This window comes from Aulostomus chinensis, chromosome 7 (assembly GCF_037954235.1).
Source record: "Aulostomus chinensis isolate RoL2024-O1b breed Wild chromosome 7, RoL_Achi_v1.0, whole genome shotgun sequence".
NCBI lineage: Eukaryota > Metazoa > Chordata > Actinopteri > Syngnathiformes > Aulostomidae > Aulostomus > Aulostomus chinensis.
The window spans coordinates 30,513,097-30,531,790 of NC_141326.1; the positions used below are offsets into that span (position 1 = coordinate 30,513,097).

Here is an 18,694-nt window from a genome sequence, read left to right on the forward strand (position 1 = left end):
TTGTTTTCGACAAAATAATAACAATGAAAATAATCATCATCATTAGGACGAGGCCAAAACGAGAACGTTTTAGAATGTGACCTCATTCCTGCTCCGCCCAGGTTGGCCTGCAAATCACGTGACAGGAGCAAAGTCGTTCTGTGATGCAACACTTCCTGTTTCTGCTGCGGCGTGTGGTTCTAACTTTCCAGTTTTACAGAAGTCAAGTTCTTCTGGTAATCTTTTGGTTATGAGTGAGCTGCTGAGGCGGAGTTTTCTCTCAGCAAAGTCTCAAAATGTCTCACAAGTCAAACCCCTGAGAAGAAAAGAGAACGACAGAAATCAAACCTCCCTGAACCGCCTGACTGGTGGCTCATCTGTGTCAAGTCCTGCTGAAACCGTCCTCCTGCTCTCACAAGATTCCCTCAGGAACGTAGCCACTGGTCAAAAATGTCATACTACAAATACAATAAAGAACAAATTACACTGTACAACATTCTACACAGTCACAAGGAAACAAAACACGTGCGTGAACAAATGAGAATATCTCAGTCCCTGACAGCAACGGCAGCTGGGACAAGGTCCGATCTCCTGAAGGCCACGTTGACCTCTCGGCCATCCATCTCCCACCTGGGACTGAGCTGTGGGATGGTTTCTCCCCAGAGTGCAAAATCTCATGTGTTCTCTAGTTTCCCTGTCTGAGGCTCTTTTCCTCATACCTGGAACAGGAAAAAGGTTTCTCTCCAGTCTGAGCCCTCATGTGTTCTCAATGAACCTTTTACCACAAGGTTTTATTTTCATACTTGATTTATGTTTCTTATCCAGTGTGCCGTGTAACTTGAAGTACTACTGTAGTACGTATGTGCGTAACTATGCTGTAAATGCTCAGTTTACAATTTGAAGTCCGAACGTCTCACTAAGTTACTACTTTCACTTCAGAACGCTCCACCTGACGGGCGAGAGACATCAGAGCCAAACTACAGAACAAAATGCAAACATGTCGGAGAAGAGAACCTCCACACGCACGTGTGACTGAGCTCCACGCTGCTCTCGTGTGGTTTTTGGGTGGAGGTGAAGGGTTAAAAGGTCCTGGTGGGCGGCGGCGTGTCACGACCAGCTGACGGCGGCAGCAGGAGGAGAAGAGGGGGAGAAACCGATCGGCAGCACCAGGCCAGGACCTCCAGAGCAGGTAAACAGAGCTGGCTGATTGATTGACTGATTGTTGGATTTATTGATTTATTGATGGATTGATGGATTGCTCGATCATTGATTGATCGATTGATGGATTTATTGATTGATTGAATGACTGATTGACTGATGCATTACTCGATCATGGATTGATGGATGGATTGATTGATTGATTGATTGGTTGGTTGAATGATTGATTGATTGATTGATTGATTGATTGATTGATTGATTGATTGATGCTGACCTCCCGGTTTGGAGGGTAATTAATTGTTCAGTTCTCAAAATATGATATTTTATGGGGTTCGTGAACAGATGGTGCCACTTAGAAACTTAAACAAAAGGAAATACCGTAGTCACACCTAAATGGAGGAAATCTGGAACCCTAGTTTAAGATGACAACATTTGATGATGTCACACACAGGATGTCAACCATTTTGAATGTTATCTTGTATTCTTATATATTTTGGCTATTTCAAGGGGTCGCACTTTAACAGTCTCCTCCCAGGGACTGATTCTGATTCTCATCACATTTACATACGACCAAAATTATAGTATGTCCATCATCCATCCATCCATCCATCCATCCATCCATCCATCCATCCATCATCCATCCATCCATCCATCATCCATCCATCCATCCATCCATCATCCCTCCATCCATCCATCCATCCATCCATCCATCATCCATCCATCATCCATCCCTCCATCCATCCAGCCATCCATCCATCCATCATCCATCCATCATCCATCCATCCATCCCTCCATCTTCTCCCTCTCCTCCTGTTGAGGGTGGTGGGGGTGGAGCCTATCCCAGCAGCCTTCCCCCTGGACAGGTCACCAGTCCATGGCAGGGCCAACACACAGAGACAGACAACCATTGGCTCTCCCAGCCACGCCTACGGTCAATTTAGAGTCTGGATTAACCTGGTCCCTCTTGATGTCTTTGGACTGTGAAGGAAGCTGGAGTACCAGAGAGAACCCAGCAGGAACAGGGAGAACATGGAGACTCACACAGAAAGACCCCGTGCTGCAGCCGGGGCTCCACCCACAACCTTCTTGATGGGGGGCCACGGTGAGGACCGCTGCTCCACCGGGCCTCCCACAATCTAATATGCTGTATTTCAGTGGTTCTCAAACTTTAGTCAGTGATGAACCCCCTTTGTAATATTTTTAGTCTAGTGCCCCCTGAGACACGCACAAAACATTTTTGGTGGATAATAAAGAGGTGCAGTGCTGTGCCATCAGAGTCTGATTTATTACAGTTAAACTGCTTGCATCAATCATCTGCTAGCCTTGGCTAATCCCCCCCCTCCCCCCAAAAAATAACACAGTGCCTTGGGTCCCTACTTCCGGTGCTTCATCGGCTCTGGTTTTTCCTTCTTTTTCACTTGTTTCTCTGTATTTTCAGCACCAATCACTGCTGCGCTTTCGCCACATCTCCATTGTTACAGAGCGTCGTCATGGTAACGGCAGGTTATTGATGAGTGATGCTGGATCAATGGGTCAAACTAACTTGGTTTGGGGAGAGTCCATTTTTTAAGGATATTAAAATTGAATACTGAATATAGAATTCAGTGTATGAACATACATTTGTGTTTTATCAAACTTTTTATACAATAATTGTTTCTCAAGACTTAATTATTATTAGGATTCCTGCTTTTTTAAAAACATATATATATTTTTGGTAAGCTTCACGTACCCCCGTTTGATTTAACAATTTGACAATTTGATGATGTAACAAACATCGGACTGACATGCATTGTGCTGTGTTCATGTGATGAACAGCAGATAAAGAACGGTCACTGTTTGTCCCCTAGCGCCACCTGATGGGTACAGGAAGTAACGTCTGCGTCTCTCAGTGCCCTCACACTCGTGAGGGCCGCTTACAGCTGCTCACAGCTTCCTAGTTTTCAGTTCTTGTCTTGCTCATGAACTCTTGGCATTTTCAGTTTTGTTTTGTTTTTTTAAGAAATCAGGTGACTTGTATTGGCATGATACTGATGACAATAATAAAGACCCGAAAACAAAAAGATGGGCCAGTTTCTACTGTGGGTGGACGTCCACAGAGGTTCAGCTGCTCAGGTTTGTTGCTTTTAGCTGCAGGTGAAACCAGAATATCTCGAGAGAGCAGGAAGAAAGGGGAGGAGCCTAGAGGATTGACTGACAGACAATCTACGCAATATCTATTGCACCAGTGTTTTTCTAATTATTTTCTTTCTCTGGATGTGACATCTCCATGGCAACGTCTCAAACGTTTCCAGGGTCTATCAATAGTTGTTCCCCTGCAGGATGTCTGCAGGTTTTCAGCTGTTGGTGAAGGCTGCTTCATTCGAGACCCTTCAGAAACACAACAGACGCTTCTGCAACAGATACAAACAAACGTGGGCTCCTCCCACTTTACCTCCGTCTCCTACCAGGCCCCTGATAACAGACCGCACCAAGTCCAGCTGATTTGCTGTGTCTGAGGCTCCAGACCAGCCCTGCGGGTTTCTGCTCACGGTTTCACGGCTCATGTTTTGTTGGTTTCATTCCGGGTCCTTACTGCTGTTTTTCTATGTGACGTTTTGCTGTCACGGTGACAATCTGACCGGGTGTCACTGCCATCTTTGCCCCTCTCTCACTCATCTCTCCCACCTCTAGTCAGAGCTAGTCCTGGTCCTCCTGGCCCTGCTGGTTCTCCTGCTGAGGAACCCATGCCACTAAGTAGATCCTGCCTCTGCCACCAAAGTTCTGCAGGGTTGTTGGTCTCCTGCAGCCTTCAGGCAATCAAGAAACATCATCAGTGAGAGAGGAGATTCAGGTGAGTCAAACCATTCAATTCTGATCAAGTTAAGAGCTCAAAAACATCTGTGCCTCATTGTCTTCTCTAGCCACACCCCTTGGAATAAATCTCAGCAGTGTTTGTGGGTCTGTGTTTCATATTTGGTTGCCGTCTCGTAGTCATTGGTTCTAATATTCCTGCTCAGTCCTGCACCTGTCAATCATTTAACCCTCAAAAGATGTGAAATAGAATCCGGGTTTAAAACCATCCAGAAGTCAAACACAATGACACATGAGTCGAATGGTGAGACGGTTCTCAACATGTATCTCAGCAGTGGCGGCGGCGGCGGCGGCTCACCATGAGTCTGGACGAGGACAACCGCTGGCTGGAATGGGTGACCAAGCAGTTTGAGAGCATCGCTGGAGACGATAAAGAAATCGACCTGGATGAGTTCAAGACGGCTCTCAAGGTCAAAGAGGTGAGTCACAGCTCTGACTGGCCTGAACTTACCAGGGTTTCCTGTCATGTGACGAGCTTTCACCATGTTGTCTGTGCAGTCGTTCTTTGCTGAGCGTTTCTTCGCGCTCTTTGACTCGGACGGCAGCAGCTCCATCAGTCTGGACGAGCTGCTGAAGGCTCTGGACCTTCTGATCCACGGCAACGAGACGGACAAGCTCAAGTTCCTCTTCCAGGTCTACGATGTGGATGGTGAGATGCTGGAGTGTCAGCAAAGACTTAGGAATCCATCCTGGCCGGGGGGGCAAAAAATAGGAGTTATTAATTATCAGGTGCAGATGGAAGAGCCAGCAGGTTCCTTCACAGCAGCTGAGCATCTTCAGCTTGTTTTACTACAGCCTGAACGATGTCACCATAACGTGAGCTTCAGATCATGACGCCGTCACAGAAACACTCTCAGCCAATGAAAAACATCTGCACTGAAAACTACAACGTTACCAGTTGAATGATTTTATCTGCAGGCAGTGGGTCGATCGATCCTGATGAGCTGCGGACGGTTCTGAAGTCTTGCCTGCGTGAGAGTGCCATCTCTCTGCCGGAGGAGAAGCTGGATGACCTCACGCTGGCGCTGTTTGAGTCGGCAGATAAAGACAACAGCGGCTCCATCACCTTCGAAGAGCTCAAGGCTGAGCTGGAGAACTTCCCGGAGGTCATGGAAAACCTCACCATCAGGTGGCGCTCTCATGCTGCTCATCCAGATAGAAGGAACCATTCAGTTGATCCCAACGAGCTCGGTGGTCTGATTGAGTCGAATTCCCTTCACACACTGTTGACAAGCTGAAATGAGGGATTCGCTTCAAAAGTGAAGCGAATCGACTGCTGGATTCGGCCTCTGTGTTCCAAATCAAAGGTCTCAACCAACGGTGACGAACTAAGCGAGATGTTCCAGAATGTTCCACTGGACGTGTTCAGTTCCTCTGCAGCAGGGCTTCCCAAAGTGTGGTGCTGCACTCCTGGGGGTGCACGAGATAAAAAATGTGGTGGCGGTTTGGAGTGTTGTTGAAGTGAGGTTTTCCCTCTCAATGGAGACGTGGAAATAAATGTTTGCTTTGTCAAATTTAACATCCAAAGCTGACATATTAATTCATAATTAAAGGCACCTCCTCTTCAGGGGAAGAAGTTACCTTCTACGAAGGCGTGGGGAATCGGGAGTGCGCGGCCTCAACAGTTTGGGAACCGCTGTTCTAGAGAGGCAATCACTGAGTTGAGGTGTGAGTTTGATGAGCACCTCTCAACATGCGTGGACACTCAGTCCTTACAGTCACGCGAGGGCTGCTCGATTAATCGAGTTTGAATTGTAACCTACTTTTCTGTTTAAGGCCATGTTAAAAACGTACAAATCGTAATTCGATTTTCACATGAACGGTCCTTGTTTGGTGTCTCTAAGCCTCCGTCGTTTCTTCTGCCGAGGCGATTCCTCCTCCTTCCACTCGAGCGCTCAGCGTTGTCGACAAAAGCAAGCATGGCTACCGGGTCATTTGCGCAGGGAAGTGAGAATTTAGTTCCTAAATCGGTCCCGAGTAGATCTGGAGTGTGGAAATGGAATGGTTTCAACACGACGGGCACAGACCAAAAAAATCCGCGGTGTAAAGTGACTCTGAAATCAACAGCAGTCAAAGACTCAGACACAAGCAACTGAATTAAATACCTTCAAAAGAACCACGTGATGGAGTGGGAGCGGTGTAGCAGAGGGAGAGAGAGAGAGAGAGACAGACAGACAGACAGACAGAGAGACAGACAGACAGACAGACAGAGAGAGACAGACAGAGAGAGAGGGAGAGAGAGACAGACAGACAGAAAGAGAGAGAGGGAGAGAGAGAGGGAGAGAGACAGACAGACAGACAGAGAGAGAGGGAGAGAGAGAGAGACAGACAAACAGAGAGAGAGAGACAGAAAGAGAGAGACAGAGATAGAGAGAGACAGACAGACAGAGAGACAGACAGAGAGAAAGAGAGAGAGAGACAGAGATAGAAAGAGAGAGACAGACAGAGAGAGAGGGAGAGAGAGAGAAAGAGAGGGAGAGAGAGAAACAGAGATAGAGAGAGAGAGGGAGAGAGAGAAACAGAGAGGGAGAGAGAGACAGAGATAGAGAGAGAGGGAGAGAGACAGAGATAGAGAGAGACAGAGAGAGAGAGACAGAGAGAGAGATAGAAAGAGAGATAGAGAGAGAGACAGAGATAGAGAGGGAGAGAGAGACAGAGAGAGGGAGAGAGAGAGAAAGAGATAGAGAGAGACAGACAGAGATAGAGAGAGAGATAGACAGAGAAAGAGATAGAGAGAGAGACAGAGAGAGAGACAGAGAGAGAGAGGGAGAGAGACAGACAGACAGAGAGAGAGAGGGAGAGGGAGAGAGAGAGAAACAGACAGAGAGAGGGAGAGAGAGAGACAGACAGAGAGAGAGACAGACAGGGAGAAAGAGGGAGAGGGAGAGGGAGAGAGAGACAGGCAGAGAGAGAGAGGGAGAGAGAGACAGACAGAGAGAGAGACAGACAGACAGACAGACAGAGAGGGACGGAGAATGAGAGAGACAGACAGACAAAGAGGGAGAGAGAGAGAAAGAAATAGAGACAGAGCTAGAGAGAGAGAGGGAGAGAGAGACAGAGATAGAGACAGACAGACAGAGAGAGAGAGAGGGAGAGAGAGATAGAGAGAGAGGGAGAGAGAGATAGAGAGAGAATGGGAGAGAGAGATAGAGAGAGGGAGAGAGAGATAGAGAGAGAATGGGAGAGAGAGACAGAGATAGAGAGGGAGAGAGAGAGAAACAGAGAGAGAGAGACAGAGGGAGAGAGAGAGGGAGAGAGAGAGACACAGAGAGGGAGAGAGAGAGACAGAGAGGGAGAGACAGATAGAGAGAGAGAGAGAGAGAGAGAGAGGAAGAGAGAGAGAGGGAGAGAGAGAAAGACAGAGAGAGAGGGAGAGACAGAGATAGAGAGAGACAGACAGACAGAGAGAGAGGGAGAGAGACAGACAGAGAGAGAGAGGGAGAGAGAGACAGACAGACAGACAGACAGAGAGAGGGAGAGACAGAGAGAGACAGAAAGAGGTAGAGAGAGAGACAGAGAGACAGAGAGACAGAGAGACAGAGAGACAGGCAGCCTCAAAGCAGCCAACCAACTTTGCAGAATTCAGTCATTTTTGCTGAAGTGAGACCAGAGAAACCTGCTCTTTAATTGTTCTTCGTCCAAAGGGATTCATGTGTTTAATATAAAGTGGTTGTCGCTTTGGGATTATTTGTTGAATACAGAGAAAGAAAACATTTAATAAATTAAGTTTCAATAAATAAAATAAATAAATAATTTATTTGTCTTTTTTAAATTTTACAAAAAAATCGTAATCGAAAATTTGCTTTGAGAGAAAATAATCTGGATTTTGTTTTTAGGCAAAATCGAGCAGCCCTAAATCAGGCATCACAAAGTTGTGGAGAGGATAGAATGAGCTCTTGGTCAGCGCAGGCTCCGCCCCTCCATTTTGCGTCATCCTGCTGTGAGACAAACCAAACCTCCTAAATTAACAGATTAACAGTGAGATTATCAACGAGCCTGCAGCCGTGAGCAGGGAGACCCTTGGCCTCATGGCTGGAACGGGCGATGATGAACTCGTTCTTTCATGTCGTCCTTCCTCAGCGCCGCCAACTGGCTGAAGCCTCCTGATCTGGACCAGAAGAAGCGGCAGACGCCTCGCTACCTGACGCGAGCCTACTGGCACAACAACAGCCGCAAGCTGCTCTTCCTCTGCGTGTACGCCTGCCTCAGCCTGCTGCTCTTCACCCTGGCTGTGCTGCAGCATCGCCACGGCAGCATCTGGTTCATGGTGGCCAAAGGCTGTGGACAGTGTCTCAACTTCAACTGCACCTTCGTCATGGTACGAAGCAGGAAACACTCAGAACAGCTGGTCTGAGGCCGCCCTCAGAACGCTTTCTAGATGTTTTGGACTGTCACGGCTGGATTCAGCCCCACTACCTGTGTGCGTATGTGTGTGTGTGTGTGTGTGTGTGTGTGTGCAGGTGCTGATGCTGCGGCGCTGCCTGACGTGGCTGCGGGCCACGTGGGTGGTCAGGGTCTTACCCCTGGACCAGAACATCTTACTGCATCAGATCGTGGGCTACGCCATCCTCTGCTGCACGCTGGTTCACACCACCGCCCACATCTTCAACTTTGGTATGAGTGGTGATTTCTAGAACTCACTAAACCTCTTGTAGAGGGTCCATCCATTAACGGGGGGGGGGGGGGGGGGTGTCACAGGTTTGATCCCCGCTTGCTCTGGTGACGTGATCACATCATTGTCATTCTGGCTAAAGTGGGTCAAAGGTGAATCAGCAGGTGAAACGTGGCTCACGTTCCTTCTCCGTGTGCTTGGTCTCTGCATGTCCGTGTCTCAGTCCAGCTGTCGGAACGCTCCGACTTCAGCCTGTGGGAGTACCTGCTGACCACGCGGCCGGGCATCGGCTGGGTGAAGGGAACTGCCTCGCTGACCGGAGTGGTGCTGCAGGTGGTCATCTGCCTCATGGTGCTCTGCTCCAGCACCTTTGTGCGACGCAGTGGACACTTCGAGGTTAGGGTCTCCGTAAACACACAAATGGAGCTTGTGGCATTGTAGAATTTTTCTAACAATCAGATGCTGCTTCTCCACCTGAATCACGAACCACACCAGCAGTTTTCTTATATGGTGAGTTTGGCTCCCTCTTCTGTCTGTTGCAGGAATGACATCTTTTAAAACTTGGGGACCATGTTAGCGATGTTGCCTCCATCCAGAGAAAATACATCCAGCATCACACAAACGCACACAACAAATATTGTATCTACCTTCCATCATCTTGAGCTCTTCTTCTCCTTCTTCTTTTCTTCTCCTTCTTCTTCCCCCTCAAAACACCTAAAGGTGGACATGCTTACCCCCCCCCCCCCATCCCTGCGCAGATGCTCAAATGTCAAAGTATTTCTTGCCATGTTGTCAGTTTTATGTACCTGGTAAAGTCCTTCTTCTATGCATGTCTGTTTGCCGGGAACATGCGCAGGTGAATGTCATCACTCGTCAACATCTCAAACACAGAAACCGTGAGGTATCTGAAGATGACACCAGAAATAAAAAGATACTCTCTTGCTTATTTCCACATCCCCTTGTTTCAAACATCAGATGCACATGTGACTGGTTGATGCAGTTGTCAGGGTGCGAGTGATGTCAGCGCTGGCGTGTCCCTCCAGGTGTTCTACTGGTCTCACTTGTCTTACATCTGGGTCTGGACCCTCCTCATGGTCCATTGTGCCAACTTCTGGAAGTGGTTTGTGGTTCCGGGACTGGTTTTCCTGCTGGAGAAGATTGTTGGAATCGCTGTGTCTCGCATTGGAGGCCTTTACATCGTGGAGGTCAACCTGCTGCCATCCAAGGTGATGACCCGACCTCTGACATCACTGACCTGTCTTCCGCTCAAGGACACCTCTGTTTCCTACGTTAGCAGTTCTTGTGTCATCCTGCTGTCAACCATATTCTCATCCTGTCCAAACGAATGCCCTCTGTATGCCCCGCCTCCTGGCTGCGCTGTCTGCTCTGATTGGTCCGTTCAAACACTGTTGGCGCCTCAGAAAGTTACTTGACTGAGCAGAAAAACTGTAAAATAAACCTGATCAGTTGGTATTTTTGTGTGTGCAGGTGACCCACCTGGTGATCAAACGTCCCCAATTCTTCCACTTCAAACCAGGAGATTACGTCTACATCAACATCCCTGCAATCGCCAAGTACGAGTGGCATCCGTTCACCATCAGCAGCGCTCCCGAGCAGTCAGGTTCATCCCTGCGCCACTTTTACTCTTTAGCGTTTTTGTCTGTCTGTGCCATTCATGTGCGTCTACATGCATCCATGCGCCCCCTCATGTAACCCTGTGACCTTTTCCCTGCAGACAGCCTGTGGCTACACATCCGCTCAATGGGCCAGTGGACCAACCGGCTGTACGAGTACTTCAGGCAGCCGGAGAGTCAAGCACTCAGCCCCAAGAGACTGGCAGCCAGCCTGAGGAGCTGCCAGCTGACCTCCACTCAGGTTCAACACACACCAGGCTGCCTCGCCGCCATATTATTATTATTATTGTTATTTTATTATTATTATTATTATTATTATTATTATGATCATAATCATCATTATTATTAATATTATTGTTATTATTATTATTATTATTATTATTATTATTATAGTTATTATTCCAATGTTAAAGTCATTGCAAAAAGCTGGGCATCAAGATACAAAGAATTGTCACATGCAGCAACAGCCTGACAAACACTATCATAAACTATGGTTCATGTCCATCATTGCAAATTCATTATACAGTAATATACAGTGACTCAAAGTAGTAGTAGTAGTAAGAGTTAGTAGTAGCAGTTGTAGTAGTAGCAGCAGTAGCAGCAGTAGCAGTAGTAGTAGTAGCAGCAGTAGCAGTAGTAGTAGTAGCAGTAGTAGTAGTAGCAGCAGTAGCAGTAGTAGTAGCAGCAGTAGTAGCAGCAGTAGTAGAAGCAATAGCAGTAGTAGCAGTAGCAGCAGTAGCAGTAGTAGTAGTAGCAGTAGTAGTAGTAGCAGCAGTAGCAGTAGTAGTAGTAGTAGTAGCAGTAGTAGTAGTAGCAGCAGTAGCAGTCGTAGTTGTAGCAGTAGCTGCAATAGCAGCAGTAGCAGCAGTAGCAGCAGTAGCAGTAGCAGCAGTAGTAGTAGTAGCAGTAGCAGTCGTGGTAGTAGCAGCAGTTGCAGCAGTAGCAGTCATCGTCGTAGCAGTAGCTGCAGCAGCAGCAGTAGCAGCGGCAGCAGTAGCAGCAGTAGCAGCAGTAGCAGTGGTAGTAGTAGCAGCAGTAGCAGTAGTAGTAGCAGCAGTAGCAGCAGTAGCAGTAGCTGCAGCAGCAGCAGTAGCAGCGGCAGCAGTAGCAGCAGTAGCAGTGGTAGTAGTAGCAGCAGTAGCAGTAGTAGTAGCAGCAGTAGCAGCAGTAGCAGTGGTAGTAGTAGCAGTAGCAGCAGTAGCAGTAGCAGTAGCTGCAGCAGCAGCAGTAGCAGCGGCAGCAGTAGCAGCAGTAGCAGCAGTAGCAGTGGTAGTAGTAGCAGCAGTAGCAGTAGTAGTAGCAGCAGTAGCAGCAGTAGCAGTAGCTGCAGCAGCAGCAGTAGCAGCGGCAGCAGTAGCAGCAGTAGCAGTGGTAGTAGTAGCAGCAGTAGCAGTAGTAGTAGCAGCAGTAGCAGCAGTAGCAGTGGTAGTAGTAGCAGTAGCAGCAGTAGCAGTAGCAGTAGCTGCAGCAGCAGCAGTAGCAGCGGCAGCAGCAGCTGCAGCAGCAGCTCCAGCAGCGGCAGCAGTAGCAGCAGTAGCAGTGGTAGTAGTAGCAGTAGCAGCAGTAGCAGTAGCAGTAGCAGCAGTAGCAGTAGCAGTAGCAGCAGTAGCAGCAGTAGCAGTGGTAGTGACCAGTGTTGGGAAAGTTCATTTTCTACATGAACTAGTGCAAAGTTCAGTTGACAGAATTTTAAAATGAACTCGTTCAGTTCAAAGTTCATAATTCTAAATGTTGAACTAAGTTCCCAGATCTAAAAATGAACTGGTTCAGTTCTTTTTTCCCATATGTTGCTTTGAGCTCTTATTTTTTAAAATGACTGCTCCAGCCCATGTAGGACCACAGACAGCAGCTCAGTTCTACCAAGGCAACAAGGCGTCAGCCTGCATCTTCATCTTCAACTTTGTGTCCTTCTACCTCCTTTATTTACCTGCACAAACCTTGAAAGGCTCCCCGGTGCTTCAGTCCAATTTGCCGTTTCAGGTTTGCGGTGGATGCGACTGAAGAGCGTATTTTCTTTCTGAAACCCGGCGGGCAAAGTTTGCACAGAAATGTAAGATTTTTGCCGTCTTCCTGGACTTTGACATAAACTCGTTTAAATGACCGTCCGACGCAGCCTCGCTGGTTTGTTGAGTCGAGTTCCGTCTTGTCTGTGGGCTGGAACTACATGCTGCTTTCTGTTTTGATGACGCGTGCGGCGGCTCGACACTGGTGGCTGGCGTTGCCAGATTGGGTGTTTTTCTGTGATATATTAAGAGGTGTTAGTTTTTTCAGCCGGATTTTTACCTGAACTCTGGAACCCCACTGAACGATGATGAAAGAGAGAGCGAACCGTTCAGACACCAGATGGAACGAGTTCACAGTCGCGTTCACTAGGCAGCAGGGCTGTACGTTCATTTCACGTTCCTCCAAAATATTAAAGCGTTCAGGCACAACACTGGTAGTATTAGTAGTAGTTTTAGTAGTAATAGTAGTAGTCGTAGTAGTAGTAGTAGTAGTAGTAGTAGTAGCAGCAGTGCTTTGCTCTGCCATCAGTCTCTTCTGTGTTGACCTTCTCAGGATGACTTCAGCTCCACCAACGTTAACGGAACCATTGCATCAAACAAGGATGTTGCCATTGAGCTGACGATGTACCGCCAGAATGGCCCAGCGCCGGGGTCTGGGGCCCCGGGGCCAGCGGACCCTTTTCCTGATGAGCTGGGGCCTGTCGAGAGAGGAGAAGCTCCTCCCCACAGAGAGGTCGGGGGGCTCTGCAGCAATTGAGCTCAGGCCATTGTGACGTTTCGTGTCTGACTTCAGAAACTTCCTGTAGTCATGGGATCAGCCCTTCATTCTTAAAACCAGCATTTTAAAAGTTGCTAGCTTGCCATCATGGTGATAGACACGACTAATCATGAAGTCATAATTTGTCCAAATCACAATCTCGATGTCGTGATTTCAGCTTCGTTTTGATCCGTTTATTACAACTAAATCAGTCAAATCAATGGGGGAGGCAGCTGCCATCAGGCATGGATGCTAGAGACGCTCTGATGATGTCATGACCCAGCCAGAAGCACTGAAGAGTTGACGTCTGTGTTTTCCATCTGCAGGCGGCTGCTAAGTTTGGTGAGAATCACCACTTCTGCAACATAAAGGTGAGCTCATCAATCTAGTAGTCATCAGCATCACACAGCAACACTGAGCTGTACTGCAGCAACATGAGAACCAGGGTCCAAGTCGTTCCTTCCACAGTTGATGAGATCGTGGAGGGAATCGGACTCAGATGGTCGGCATCTTCTGGACTCTGCTCTTAGTGGTCACAATGTGGAACTGCAGTTCAAAGTAGTCTGAGTATTTTATGTTCTTTTTCTGACACACAGTTTAAGATGTAAAACATGTACTCACGTTGGTTGATGAGTGGTTTTTAAAGTCACGCTTGTCTGTGACTGTCGTGGGTTGTGGCAGTGGATGGATGATGAATGGCTGGGTGGCTTTGATCCGTAACTACAGCGGACTCGGTGCAACCCTTGGCATGTTAGTAGCGTGTAAACCCTATCCTACATTCCAACGTTCCCACTCCAGTGTATAGCGCTGGTGTGACCAGCTGCTGATGGCTAAATGCTGCCAATTTAATGTGTGGAAATATTCGTAAAACCCAACATGTTTTCCAAATTGTGTATTATTTTCTGAGTGTGCATTAATTTGTTGGTCGTCTCTCAGTGTTATGTAGATGGACCCTACGGGACCCCGACCAGACAGATCTTCGCTTCTGAGCACGCTGTCCTGATTGGGGCGGGAATCGGCATCACGCCTTTCGCCTCCATCCTGCAGAGCATCATGTACAGGTGAGAGGCCTGACATCTGTCAGCTACTAGCTGGCGCCGTTTCAGACAGTTGTGAAAGATTTTGGTCTGACTTTGGTCAGAAAAGCAAGAATGCTGTGTTGTGAAGAGGTGGCGCCCAGTCAGGGCTGCTAACAGGCGTCGCTGATGCAGGTACCGCAGGAGGAAGCAGAACTGCCCCAACTGTAACTACTCGTGGTGTGAAAACATCAAAGACAGTGAAATGAAGTTACGGAAGGTAAGTGACACCGTCCACTGATGACGTCCCCAGTTTAACCCTGCTCTGTAGTCTTTCTTGTACACCTTTCTTGAGATATGTGGTTGTGGACCCGGCAGGTGGACTTCATCTGGATCAACAGAGACCAGAAGTCCTTCGAATGGTTCGTCAGTTTACTGACCAAACTGGAGATGGACCAGGCCGACGAGGAGCCAGAAGGTGTGGAAGATATGGAGACACGCTAGCTGCTACTGAACTGAACAGTAAACACGGAGTAGAGACACATTAAAGTTATTATTGTTCATATGTAGAGGAACAGATATTGATCTATCTGACAGTAGAACCAGAGCAGCTGACTACTCAGCACTAATAGAGGAACACAAGAACAACCCAGGTTCCTCTTCAGTCCTGGAGCCAGACTGACAGAGAGCCACAGCTCTACTGAACCAAGTAGTCCTGTTTCCCTGGGCAGCAAAGAGTTCATGGACTTCTTCAATGACAAAATTCTCCTGATTAGAGAGAAACTTCTTCTCCTGCTGCCATCAGCTGACAACATGGCCCCTAGAACCCAGAACCAGGCAGCTGGAGGACCAGACACACACTTGGGTAGTTTTTCTCCCATCAGCCTTCATGAGCTCAGTTCAATAATGTCCTCCTCTCAACCTCCACCTGTCTCCTAGACCCCATCCCAACTAAGCTGCTCCAAGACTCTCTCCCCTCGTTAGCCCCTCCCTCTTAGATATGATCAATGTGGCGCTGGTATCTGGTTCCGTCCCTCAGTCCTTTAAAGTAGCAGGAATTAAACCCTCCTCAAAAACAAGCCTGGATCCAGAAGTTCTACCAACTACAGACCAACATCACATCTTCCTTTTGTCTCCAAGGTTCTGGAGAAAGCAGCTGCTAAACAGCTCTGGGACTTCTCCACAGCAACAGCTGATTGGAGGATTCAGTCAGGTTCCAGGTTCATCCTAGCACAGAAACAGAACTAGTCAAAGGTACCAGTGACCTCCTACTGGTACCAGATGAGGGACTGGTCTCTGTGCTGGTCTGATTAGATCTCAGTGCAGCTTTGATACCATTGACCACCATATCCTTCTACAGAGACTGGAACCTGTCACTGGTATTAAAGGAACCACACTAAACTGGTTCAGGTCATATTTACTAGGTCATCTCAGTTGCTACTAGTTAATGATGGTTCCTCTGAGACCACTACAGTCAGTTCAGGTGTTCCACAAGGGTCTGTGCTTGGACCAGTCCTCCTCACACTGTATCGGGCTCCCCACATCCCAGATCCCGGGTGCTGGAGGAGGCTCGGTGTCCTGAATGAGGGTGCTCCAGGCATTGAACCACCAACTTCTGAGCCACAGCAGCTTGCAGAAACTGCAGAACATCCACCTTTGCTGATGGCTGACTCGATGTTGGTGTTTCAGGTCGGTTCCTGGAGATGCACATGTACATGACATCAGCGCTTAGTAAGAATGACATGAAGGCCATCGGCCTGCAGATGGCACTGGACCTCCTCGCCAAGAAGGAGAAAAGAGACTCCATCACCGGCCTCAGGACCAGAACTCAGCCTGGACGGCCTGAGTGGGGAAAGGTGAGGCTCCACTGTTGAAAGAGCTGTGCTCTTGTTGGAGAACACTGTTTACTCAGGAGAGTGTTGGTAAAGACCTGCTGCACTATTAAAGGAAATATGGTAATTGAGGAAGAGCTTACTTGTATAAATCTGTTGATCCCTGCAGCAGATCAGTAAACAGATCACATGTTCATACTCGGTGTGTCAGGTGTTCCAGAAAGTGTCAGAGGAGAATAAAGGAAAGGTCCACGTGTTTTACTGCGGTTCGCCGGCTCTGGCCAAGGTCATCAAAGCCCAGTGTGAACACTTCGGCTTCAACTTCTACAAGGAAAACTTCTGAGTGAGCTTGCGTGTGTGTGTGTGTGTGAGAGTGTGTGCACGTGTGTGTGAGTGTGTGCATGTGTGCACGTGTGTGTGTGTGTGCGTGAGTGTGTGTGTGTGTGTGTGTGTGCATGTGTGTGTGTGCGTGAGTGTGTGTGTGCATGTGCGTGAGTGTGTGTGTGTGTGTGTGTGTGTGTGTGTGAGAGAGAGAGAGAGAGAGAGAGATCCGGTTCAGAATTAATCAGGTAAAATCTCTCTCACAACCCAGTGCTGAAATGTCTGTCCTCTGAGATCAGGTCAGAGGTCACAGGAGGCGAATGTCGTGGCTTCTTCAGAGTTGAGCTCCTCACCACCAGGCTGAACAAGTCAGACGAACAGACTCTTGCTGTGATTGTTTGATTGCATCTTGCGCCAAACTCTCTCTGAACTTCTACCTGCAAGAACTGAAGAACATCAGTCACACACCGTTCTCATCTCCTTCCTTCTAAGCTTTAGTCAACATCTTACTGTCCTCGACGATCCGCTGAGCTCGTGACTTCATTCCAGGGACCCCTGCATCCTCTGTGAGCTCAATCTGCCTACACTTCTTCTGTGGAAGTGAGTTCCTCCATCTCTGGGTGAAGTGCAGCCAAGCTGCTCCGCTTTGCCAACAGAAGAGCAGAAGCAGAAGAGCCGGAGCCGCTCACACTCAGACGATCTTCCCTTCCTGATCCGCATCCATCTGATGCAGCAGTCACTGCGCTGTTCCTCTCAGTCCACATGTTGTTATTGGACATTTGTCCACAGTCGCAGGTTTCGCCCCCAAAATGTTGGGGTTTTTCCGGCTCAACAATTCTTTGAATCAGATGTCACTTTAGGGAAGGAGAAAATGGGTTAACATGGTTCGTGAGTCCAAGGAGAAAACAAGCTAGGAAAACTTGTCATCTCTATGAAACAGAAAAACGTCTACTCAAAGAGCATCCTGGGTAATGAAGTCCACACATACCTGAAAGCAAACGCAGATCAATTTATTTTCTCAAAACCTGTTCCTCACTTAAAATTTAATAATAAAAAAACAAATGAAAAGTTGAATCCTTTAACTCAGTTTTTAACATGAACTTCTTTTGTATATAGGCTATTATTTACTTCAGTGTTTCCATGAATTATTAACTTATTATTTCTAACTAAAGGTTCTTACCAGTTAAAGTTGCGGCAATGAATGCTATTTTAAATCATGAAGTGCCTGTTTTTACTGTCCTTTAATAAAGTTTCTTAAAAAGAACTTCTTCAGCTTCATGTCTTTTCTTCTCTTTAGAACCGTTCTCTTTGCGCTCAGAAATGTCTTTTTGTTTGCTTTTATTGTGTGCAGGATCAGGTTCCATGATGCTGAGCTGCTAAGAGAACGCTCACGAAGGCGTCCCCCACACACAACACTTTTATCATACAGAAGCAATGGTGGAGGCTGCGACCGCTGGCTCGCAGATCGCCAGCTCATCCTGATTTAATCAGCTACATTGTGAATGTAAAACAACCTCAGGATCAGGTGAGGCACGTCGCAGCAGCACAGGCGTCCAGATGCCACTCAACTGGCTGAGGCAACCAAAACTGCAGCATTCAGGATTTGAACACTAAATAAATGAAACTTTTTTAAGTCACTATTTTTGCTACATTTCCTGATACACTTAGGGTTTTTATTGTTTGTTTTTTTGGAAACTTCGTAGCGGGTGGGAAGTGTTTAGGACAAAAATATTATAGTCCTTTTTTGTGATTTACAAATTATTTCCAAGATTTTCTCTGGGAGTTCTTCAACTGAGAAAGGAAGTTTATGTTCAGATTCAAGAGAGACTGAAAAATAAATCATGGAGAATTCAAACATCATCAAAATAGAATGCAGTTTGGAATTAAACTTAATTTAATCTACTTTTTATTCAAATAAGTTTATTTTCTTCAGTGCCAGAGTTTCACCATTGGTGTACACAAAGTTCCTGTTCATTAAAGTGAAGTCTCTCCAAAGTAAAAAGTAAATCCTTTTTATGTTGTCTTTTTAGAAATTATGTTGTCTTTAAATAATAATGCAACATTGAGCTATAATTTATAAATATTCCAATTACTGTACTTGAACAAAATTAAGACTGAAATATAATCATTATCAGTGGGTAACAGGATGTCAAGGGCTTCATCAATCTGAGAGTGACTCTAAAGTCTGAATCATCAGAGCCAAAACCACCAACTCATCCTGGACTTTGATACATCAAAGATGTGACTTCAATGTTGCTCAACTTCAATCTCACAACACGTTAACGTAAGTTAATCGGCTTCAACTGTCCACGTTAAAAAAGTAACCTGATTACAAACTGAAATAGTCACTCGTCCTGGTCAGCGCCAAGGGGTTGAGAGGAGATTTTCTAGTCAACGCCACAAAAATGTCTCCAGACTAATAAAACCTATTTCTAGGACTTGCAGTGGATCAAAGAGTAAACGAATTTTTACTCTCAGAATTGTATTTTCACATCAATTGCACGGGTTTCCAGCAAAAGAGTGATGACATCA

General features: G+C 47.0%; 1 protein-coding gene across 2 annotated transcripts; it reads left to right on the forward strand.

Moving 5' to 3' along the window:
- Positions 1-929: 929 nt before the first annotated feature.
- On the forward strand, positions 930-17,671 carry nox5 (NADPH oxidase, EF-hand calcium binding domain 5). Of its 2 annotated transcripts, none has more exons than XM_086209900.1 (19): positions 930-1,168; positions 3,808-3,967; positions 4,260-4,406; positions 4,486-4,636; positions 4,906-5,116; positions 8,068-8,305; positions 8,448-8,601; positions 8,823-8,995; positions 9,643-9,825; positions 10,088-10,220; positions 10,335-10,474; positions 12,790-12,969; positions 13,320-13,364; positions 13,930-14,054; positions 14,205-14,289; positions 14,388-14,487; positions 15,699-15,865; positions 16,053-16,184; positions 16,462-17,671. In XM_086209900.1, exons 3-18 carry the CDS (start codon positions 4,287-4,289, stop codon positions 16,182-16,184), a joined length of 2,337 nt encoding a protein of 778 aa, XP_086066026.1. In that variant the 5' UTR covers positions 930-1,168; positions 3,808-3,967; positions 4,260-4,286; the 3' UTR covers positions 16,462-17,671. The 2 variants fall into 2 exon arrangements, with proteins under 2 accessions (XP_086066026.1, XP_086066027.1); XM_086209901.1 differs by having other exon boundaries at positions 4,263-4,406.
- The last annotated feature ends 1,023 nt before the right edge of the window (positions 17,672-18,694 follow it).

What these genes read in the sequence shown, in the direction of transcription:
- nox5 (XM_086209900.1), top strand. Translation starts at nt 4,287, where the DNA reads ATGAGTCTGGACGAGGACAACCGCTGGCTGGAATGGGTGACCAAGCAG. An exon ending in ATGGAAAACCTCACCATCAG is followed by an intron (nt 5,117 to 8,067) that starts GTGGCGCTCTCA and finishes GTCCTTCCTCAG; the next exon opens with CGCCGCCAACTGGCTGAAGC. An exon ending in TCAACCTGCTGCCATCCAAG is followed by an intron (nt 9,826 to 10,087) that starts GTGATGACCCGA and finishes TTGTGTGTGCAG; the next exon opens with GTGACCCACCTGGTGATCAA.